Source organism: Rhododendron vialii, chromosome 5a (genome assembly GCF_030253575.1).
Source record: "Rhododendron vialii isolate Sample 1 chromosome 5a, ASM3025357v1".
Taxonomy (NCBI): Eukaryota; Viridiplantae; Streptophyta; class Magnoliopsida; order Ericales; family Ericaceae; genus Rhododendron; species Rhododendron vialii.
Genome location: NC_080561.1, coordinates 24,484,724 through 24,493,950, shown reverse-complemented (window position 1 = coordinate 24,493,950; position 9,227 = coordinate 24,484,724). Strand labels below are relative to the sequence as shown.

The following is a 9,227-nucleotide window of genomic DNA, read 5'->3' as shown; positions in this document are numbered from 1 at the left end:
AGCTCTAATTTGCATTCAGTCAAATGTAAATGCAATATAGTTGTAGGGGTTACTAAAACTGAGTGTTACTGCTTATTTTCTCGATCACCAATAGTAGACCTTTATAACCAAGCTTTTTTCAGCAAAATGGACCTTATGAGGTGAACTTTTTCCGCCAAGTGCTTATTTTGAAAGTCGGTTGTTTTTTTTTTTCCTTTTTCTTCTGCTTTTATACACTTTACTTCACACGCTAAACTAAAGTATGGGTTTTTTGGTTAATAAAATTAATTGACATTTACCCCCCCCCCCCCCCCCCCCCAAAAAAAAAAACCTGGTATAATTAAATGGACAGGTCTTAAAAATTTTAGGATAAAAAAGGAGATTAGACTTCAAAAACCTTAAAAAGCTCCTATCGCCACCCCTAAGTTAAAAACCTATTTTTGTCCCGAATAAAGAAAATAATTTTTTTCACAAAAAGTAGTGTGAAGCTATCTACGTACTACTTCTTACAAATTTCTTGTGCTTATGACCTTTATGTTTATCAAATTGCACTTGGGGACTAAACTAATATACTATATACGCACGAGCTCCTTTTTTCTATGAAAATAGTAAAATTAAAAATTAACACATATTCTTGGAGTAATTCAACAAAATCATAAACAAACAATCAAGTCTCCCCAAACAAAACTCTCTCTCTCCGGATGGGGTGAAATCGACCATCAACAACCCCTGAGCACCACCACATAAATTTGTAGATTTCATGCAAAACGTATATAAAATTCATACAAACGTGTGGCTCTAACGAGCTATTGGGCCATGTCCAAGAACAAGAAATAATTACTTCTTCTTTTCATCAGAAGGCTTTTTCTCTGGAGGCCTATGTGGACTAACACTAATGATTTGTACTATCTTTCCTGTCTTCCTGACTTGGCTTGTGACTAACACTGGATCAACATCTCCAATTACTGTCACAATGCCCTTCTCACCATCCACGGATATGTGATCAATTCCTGTCCAAAAATAATTTAATAGCATGTGTACATCATATTCCAAAGATAGAGCTATACCAAATTTTAGGAATATTTTTTGGCATTTATATATCAAAGGGTTTAAACAATTTATTTTCCATACACGCATGATTTGGTGAAGTTAGGTTTGGAAAACTCGACTTCATTGCAACTCAAATTTGGTGAAGTTAGGTTTGGAAAACAAGACTTCATTGCAACTCGAATTTTGTGAAGTTAGGTTTGGAAAACGCATCTTCAATCAACTTCTTTACGCAGTAGATTTTGCACCTCTTAGATTGATATTTACTTATGTATTGCTAATATTACCTGATAGATAACCGTATTAATTAGAGGTGACAATTTTAACCCATATTTTTTAACCTGTCCAAATCCGCCCACTTATAACTCAATCCATATCAACCCATATTTATATGGGTTTAGATGGGTTGAATTTATATGGGTTTAGATGAGTTGAAAATGAGTTCAATATGGGTTTGACTAAGAAACACAAGGGAAAAATGACGGTCAAGGACATGTTTGATAATTAATACCCTCCAAGGACATTTTCAGCATTAACAAATGTTCTTAGCATGTCCTTGGCGGGTATTAATTATCAAAACACGTCCTGGGCCGTTATTTTCCCAAACACAAGTGACTGGTTTTTAAGGAGAATTGCCCCAAGTTTTACTGGTCGTCGACTCGTCAACCATATCTAACAACCGTTCCTCAAGGAAGGGGATCGATACAACTAATAATTACGCCATCGATACAGACCTGTTTATTAATACTAGTATTTATATTTACAACTAATATATAGCTTATTAATTTACTTAAAAAATCATGAAGATTGTTCGCAAGTAATTATAAATAATTATGTAATCATTCGGTTCCACCTTAGATGTCCCTATGGAAATTCGTGCGTTTTTAAACCCCCAAAAATTTCTTTTCCGAATGAATCAACAATCCATAAAAATTTGGCGCAAAATTAACAAACGCAAAAAAAATTGTCACACGGTCAAAGCCTCGCATCACAATGCAATTGTTAATGTATTGGGAAACGTGTCACACTGCCGTGGTGCGTGCGTACCCTCACGCGCGTGAGTCTGCCCTCTTGCTCCTCAGATGTTTGGTTCGTCTCTCTCAGCTCACATGCACATGCAACATCGAATTATTTTCCTCTTGACAGCTCAGTACACTCAAGCTCTCTCCTCTTCTTACATGCCACATCAGATTTTGATTATCCATTTAGAGGTTGTTAAAGTTAGCAATGTCAAGTTTCATAGTGGTTAATTTTTGCTCATAATCAAAACCAATGGGTCCATTGCTTCCTTCCTTGAGTTTTCTCCAAACTTTTCCCCTTCATTTCACGTAAATCTTTTGAAAACCTAGTTTATGTTAAAAATAGTTTTTATAAAAAAAAAATGTGTTCTTGAAAAAAAAAAAATTTATTATATATTTTGGAAGAAAAAAACAGTTTAAGTTAAAAACAGTTGGATAAAAAAAATAGTATATGGAAAAAAAATGTGTAAAAAGACAGTTTTGTGTAAATACAATTTAAAAAAAAATAGTTTTAAAAAAATTGAAGAAACAGTTTTTTTAAAAAAAGTTCATATAAAGACAGTTTTTTTTTTTTTAGAAAAAGTTTCTGAAAGGAATAGTAAGAAGAGTTTTTTTATAATTATTTTTGAAAACATTGTTGAGAGAGAGAGAGAGAGAGAGAGAGAGAGAGAGAGAGAGAACATTTTTGTGTAATGATAGGTGTACTTGATTAACAAAATGTGGTGATCACTAAATTTGGTTATTAGCAAAAAGTTGCTAGTTTTGATTATTCAAAAGTTAAAATTTGATGAGTTGCTAAGAGGTTGTAAAGTTTGGTTATTCTAATGTGAGAACTTTTTTGAGCAAATATAGCTAACTTTAGCAACCTTTTGTTTTGTTTATTCCACTGTGAATGCTCTAATAAGGGTGGATATGTAAGAGGGGTGGACCCACCTCCTAAGAATGGTGGATTAGTAATCCAATGTTTGGATGATTTTTTGAGAAAGGAATTTTGAAAGGTGGATATGATGGAATAAAGTGTCAAATGACTTAATTGCCCCTAGTTATGTGGTAAACAAAAAAGCTTAGTTTTATTATAATTACAATAAATACATATATTATTAATTGTGGGATTAAATAAGTTCATTTTATCTTATACATGTTTAAACTATAGGAGTATTTATTAGAAAAAAATATAATTTTCGAGAAAAAAGAAGAAGCAAAAATCAAAACAATGCTGGCCTACCACCCGGTCAGCCACCTTACCCTTTCTTTCCCACTCTCTCACCTCCATAACCAAAACCCAAGAACTTATAAATCATCCGACCACCGACACCATCGCTACCATCGCTACCACTGACCATCACGTCAACCCCTTCTCCGTCTCTCTCTCTCAACCAAACCTAGCATCCACTCCACCAGTTCAAAATCGCAGAAACAAATTCCTTCAAAATTGCAATACAGGGCAAAATCAGATCGCAAAAATGGAAGACAAGCTCGAATTGTACAACGACGTTTGCAATACTTGAGTACGAGGGAGGAAGATGAGGTAGAGAGCTGCAACCGTTTGCTGTGGAGTCACTAGAATTTGTCGGCGACCTTCTCCCCTCTTTTCTCTCTTCTTCTCAGTCTCGTGACCAAGAGGAAAAGCAAGGCCAAATTGGTCTTTCAACACCCATGCATAACCAACCATGGGGTACCCATGTCGTTGTAAATCCACCTCTAGGGTGGATTACAAATCCCAGATGAGCAAATCAAGGGCCATATCCGGGTGTCATTTTTCACACGCAAAAACACCGGAGAAGAGGGGAGGGGGGATTGCATCTCCGGCCGTGTGGTATATCCACCAGCCAAACAACCCGTTATACTCTGTACTAAATGCATCCATCCGGTTCAGGAAAGGGGAGGAAAAATGCCAAATTTTGCATTTATTAATTTTGCACCAAAACATGCCAAATTTTGCATTTATTAATTTTGCATTTATGGTACAAATGCTATGGGAGAGATTGTTTCTCACTGATCACTTTAACGACGGAACCAATTTCTGATTCTTGTGCAGAATGGGTTTTTTAATTCAAACCCATTTTCAACCCATCTAAACCCATGTAAATATGGGTTTATATGGGTTGAACCCATATCAACCCGTTATGTAATATGGACGGGTTGGGTTGGGTTATAAATGGGCGGATTGGGCGGGTTAGAAAAATATGGGTTGAGATTGTCACCTCTAGTACAAATACAAGTTAACTTATTTCAAAGCTCATCAAACACTCGTTAATTTCATATTTACAAAACATTACTTCAGACAGAATGTAGTGTTTTAAAAAGCATGAATTAATTAAGAAATCTCGAGTTTCAGCAATTGAGTTGAAAATCACATTATATGCTTGGGAAATGAATGTTCTTGACAATAATTTCAATAATTTTGAAACGGTTATGATTTTTCATGCTATCCAATTTGATGAATTTACCTGTTGTGCCTATGTTTTTTTATAGATAAAAAAAAAACAAGCTAGATTCTGAACGACATTAGAATAGGGAGTGTGTGAAATTACATTTTATCGTATAGGGGGTGTGTGCAATTCATTTCACCGAATAGGTAGTGTGCGCAATTCATTTTCCTTTTGAAAGAGGCCAAGATTGAACTAGATCATGAGTTCGTACCTGTTAGTTTAGTAGCAGACTGCAATACCTCTGTACTGCACCTTTGGCAGTGAATGTTGACCTTCAACTCTATTTTCTGCTCAATTTAACGTTTCGGAAATTAAAAACAAAAAAAACAAAAACAAATTTGTAACATGAACTTGAAATAATTGAATATATACAGCGGAAAAAGGTTCACTAAATTGAATTTGGTTGAAGCTGGGTTTTAACACAGAGCATTCATTACCTTCATTGCAAAGGAAAGCAGAAATATGACTTGAAAAAGTGCTATCTTTCCTCAATGAAGAAAACACACAAACAAACCTATTTATAGGACTCAAAGGAAATGAAATATCTAAAGTACGTAGGACCTTGACCATTTTGGAAAGGGTGTGCATATGTTTATTATTCTTTAAGAATTTGTAGCAATGACTTTAGTATAAGGCGGTTGAACGATTTTGAGGTTAGTAAATGGTTGATAGTGAGTGTTTTCCTTGAAGAACTTTGGGTTCAATTCCTTTTCTAAAACCAGCTTACGAAATCTCACATAATCTAACAAAGAATTATATAATAAAGTCGCAATTATATATATGTCACTTGGGGGCAAATTTGTTCACCCTCGGCGAGGATATGCTCATTCTGTGTCTCACTTTTCTAATTGAAATCGTGCAGTTTTTTTAGATTCATTTTCTAGGATACTTTGACAAAATTTAACTCAATCGAATATCGATAAGTGCTTCATTTAGGAGTTTATTTATTTTCTTTAAATTTTTTGACTGGAAAATTGAACTTGTTGATCAAACGCCTATTAAGATGAATTTTTACATAGTCTCCTAACAAATGAATTTAGACTACATGAAACGGTTCTGATTATGGTAGTGAAACACGGAATGAGCATGCCCTCGTGAGGGTGAACAAAATTGCTCTCTGATTTTTATGGGCATTTTTTCACCACCTAGTTAGGTTTTCTTGTACTGGCTCTGAGCAAAGGTGAGCAAAAATTGTAGTCTTCGTTAGTAGATGTCTATACAGTTAAATTCATTCAGAATGAGCCCATCAAATAATTAAGAGAAAATTGATTATACATGAACAATCAGCACTTTTGCTGCTATAATGTATGAAGAGATAAATAAAAATTTTGGGCCAGCGTTGTTATTGAGAGAGAGAGAGAGAGAGAGAGAGAGAGAGAGAGAGAGAGAGAGAGAGAGAGAGAGTGTTTTCTGTCAATCCAACTTTGGGTCTTAAAAGTCAAGTTAGCTGGTAACTAACAACCAACAGGAAGATAAGTTTCAAAGTGAAATGAACAATTTAATTGGGATATATGCTGACCAAAGATCAACCAACCAATACTAATTGCAACAAGTCATCACTAAAATATATGTAGATTTTGAGGTATTCAGATTCAATACCACTTGCTTCCTTTCTCTTTCGTATTCGTATAACAAAGGAAAAAAAAAACTTACTACCATATATACCCAATTAATAGGGCTGGCTAATTGTTTTGCTTTCCCTTCTAATGGAGGACTAATGCTTTTTTAGTGTATAATGTTCAATATTTTGGAACCGGGAATGAATGATACAAGCAGCATATTAAAGAAAAAGGCTCAGTTTTTTTTGGTGGGCTAGTGATCAAACAACAATTTTTATGTGATGTTTAAGAAAGTCAATAATCAACTTAGTCAATATCTGGATCACGGAATCGTAAAGAAATTTACCACATGCATGAAAGGAAAATGACGAGAACATAAATAAAAATAAACATCGTTGGGTAGCTTAATTCATTATCTTTTCTATTTTCTACCCTCTCGATAGATTAAGGTACAAGATAGAGTAATTGTCTATGCAATTATATTTTGTGGAATTACCAGCAAAGCAATTTGAAGCCCCACGTCATATGTATGTGAATATACAGTGTACAGGAGGCGACCTCTAATTCACTTGTCTCGATCTTTTTTGAGATGGAGAGTGTCGACAAACTAAGCAAAGGCATTTAAAGGAAATGAAGTACTGGTTGTGTTGAAACTTGCAACTCCATTTTGAAAGGCGTTAGACGAAAATCGCACGACATATTCAATAACAAACACACACACACAAACATATCCTAATTTTACGGGCAAACATTTGTTCAAAAATAAGTCAAAAAAATGGGTAATTATTCAATAGTTCAAGAGTACTGTCATTTGGTCCTCCAGATCACTTTACAATCACACATTTTTGTGGGGTTCATAGACTTAGTGGTAGACTACACAGGAATGTGTGATTATAAAGTGATCTGGAGTACCACGTGGCGGAACTCCCGAATTATTGTATAATTTCAAAAAAAAACCCAAAAACAATATTACCATACTAATTAAATCTTGGTAATCAAAAAAAAAATAATAATTAAATCTTTGTGCAGACTAATTTATTTATCCTCATCCTTTGGATATTGATTTGATCCCACAATATGATCTTCTCGATCTATTCTAAATACAAAGAAGGAATGACTGCACCCAACCCCCACCCACTCGATTGTGCCTTAATTGGGTCACATCCATTGGGTTGTTTGGGCGTGTAAGCTAGCTTGAGTACCTTAAATTATAAAAAAAAAAAAAAAAAACCAAAAGCGGACTTGTACGTGTTGACCCTGAATTATTAAAAAAAAAAAAGGAAAAAATAAATTTGATTGATATGAGATCTAATTTTGAGTATTCTTGATAGTATTAGCATAATAGCTAGCTTTTTACTATCTTAACAATTTTGTTTCAGTTTTTGATCTGTTTACATTTTTTACATTTACACACTCAAGGGTTGTCCCAGTGGTAATGGTGAATAACTGACTTTGGGAGTACTCCCCTTGGTTAGGGGTTCGATTTCCCACCGGGTGAGCACCTTGATAGTAAGTGGGGGGGCCGTGAGTAGTGTGGCCGCGCTAGTTCCCCCAAGGTTTGGATTGTGCAGTCGGCTCCAATTATGGCTCGGCTGTAGGGCTGTTCCTCGGTTATCAAAAAAAGAAGAAGTTATTTTACATCTTTTATTTCTTTCACAAATAAAAAATAAGCATGTGAGTGTTGTAGTATCCTAAAACAATATAGAACAAATGTTTTATATTGGAAAGCTGAAATTTTATGATATAGAATACGTTTAGATAAATATACATCTATTAAGTCGGTCTCTTCAGGGCAAAATTCTAGCTCAGCTGTTTTTCATAACTAAAGAAGGAGTTGCATCACTTGTTGAAGTCAAGAGTTCTATTAATTGATTTATTCTTCTTTCTAGCTTTTGTGTGTGGTGATAGTATTATTTTGTCAAATATATTGTAGTGGTGAGTATCAAAAACTAGGGACACTCTAGAATGTATCCAGAAGTTATGGGGACCGTATGAGGACTAGGTTGGGGACCTGGGTTTGACAATCAAAAGGCCCAGCAAGCCCAGACCGCCCCCCCACGCCCACCCTGCCAAAAACATGGAGCTTAACCCATTCTTCTTCTATGGTTGATGGTGTTGTTGACGATACGAGGTAGAGAGAACAGAGGCGACAAACCACCAAACAATACAACTCGTTTTCCCCCGTTGTTGTTGTTCTTCTTAGAGGGTTGTGGTCTTTTTGGTGGGTGAAGTGTTTTGTATCCATAAGCGGGACGAGGTTAATTGGTGATGGTAAGTCTCCAATTTGATTCAGATTTGTGTTTTCAATCACTAAAAAACAGCGAATGGAGGAGCAACTGCAAAGAAGGGTTGCGTCGTTTGGATTGGGAAAATGGATATGGGGTTTAGGGTTGAGGTAAAGGAGAGAATGCCGACAAAATGGAAGGTGGGGGGAGGGTGAGGTGCAGACCGAGGAGACGGCCTAGGTGTTGAACAAGCTTTGATGTCCAGGGGGAGGTAGGTTTTGTTTGGTTGGGTGTGTGCATCTGATGTTTCCCCATTTGAGTTTCCTTTTACGAGTTGAATTCAGGCACATCTCTCTCATAGTTTTAGAGTTTCGATCAATGAAGTGGATGAATCTAGGGTTTAGAGGATCAATGAAGGGGATGAATAGTTTTTCAAAAAACTATTCCTTGGACAGGAAGGTAAAACACAATAACAGTCAAAAAATTTCAGTAATAATAATATGGGAAAATAACGGTTTATGACGTGTTTTGATAATTAATACCTGCCAATGACATTTTCAGCATTAATAAATGTTCTCAGTATGTCATTGGCAGGTATTAATTATCAAAACACGTCCTGAGCTGTTATTTTTCCTAAAAAAATAATACTCCATCAGAATTCCACCACTACGTGGGCTAGGCCTATTCTAGGCTAAGCTAAAAATGGGTTAAGCTCCATGTTTTCGGCTAGGTGCGTGGGGGGTTCTGGGCTTGCTAGGCCTTTTGATTGTCAAACCCAAGTCCCCAACCTAGTCCTCATATGGTCCCCATAACTTCGGGATACAGAAAAACTTTTAAATATACCCGATATAGGATTGATGGTGGTGTCCCACTCCATTCTGTTTTAAATTTTTTGGACATTTTTTGAGCACATTTTGATGATTGGTTCCGTTCATTTTGTAGATCTCGGCAATAACATCTATTATA

General features: G+C 35.6%; 1 protein-coding gene across 1 annotated transcript; it reads right to left on the bottom strand.

Annotated features, from left to right (window-relative positions):
- Positions 1–709: 709 nt before the first annotated feature.
- Positions 710–5,034, bottom strand: LOC131326553 (heavy metal-associated isoprenylated plant protein 2). The gene is made up of 3 exons (XM_058359373.1): positions 4,915–5,034; positions 4,689–4,764; positions 710–989 (listed from the first exon to the last, which is right to left on the bottom strand). Exons 1-3 carry the CDS (start codon positions 4,918–4,920, stop codon positions 817–819), a joined length of 255 nt encoding a protein of 84 aa, XP_058215356.1. The 5' UTR covers positions 4,921–5,034; the 3' UTR covers positions 710–816.
- Positions 5,035–9,227: the final 4,193 nt, after the last annotated feature.

Bases quoted from the DNA above. Each gene is read 5' to 3' on its own strand.
- LOC131326553 (XM_058359373.1), bottom strand. The intron at 990-4,688 runs GTACGAACTCAT...ATTTTTGGACAG, and splicing joins GTCTGCTACTAAACTAACAG to GAATTGATCACATATCCGTG.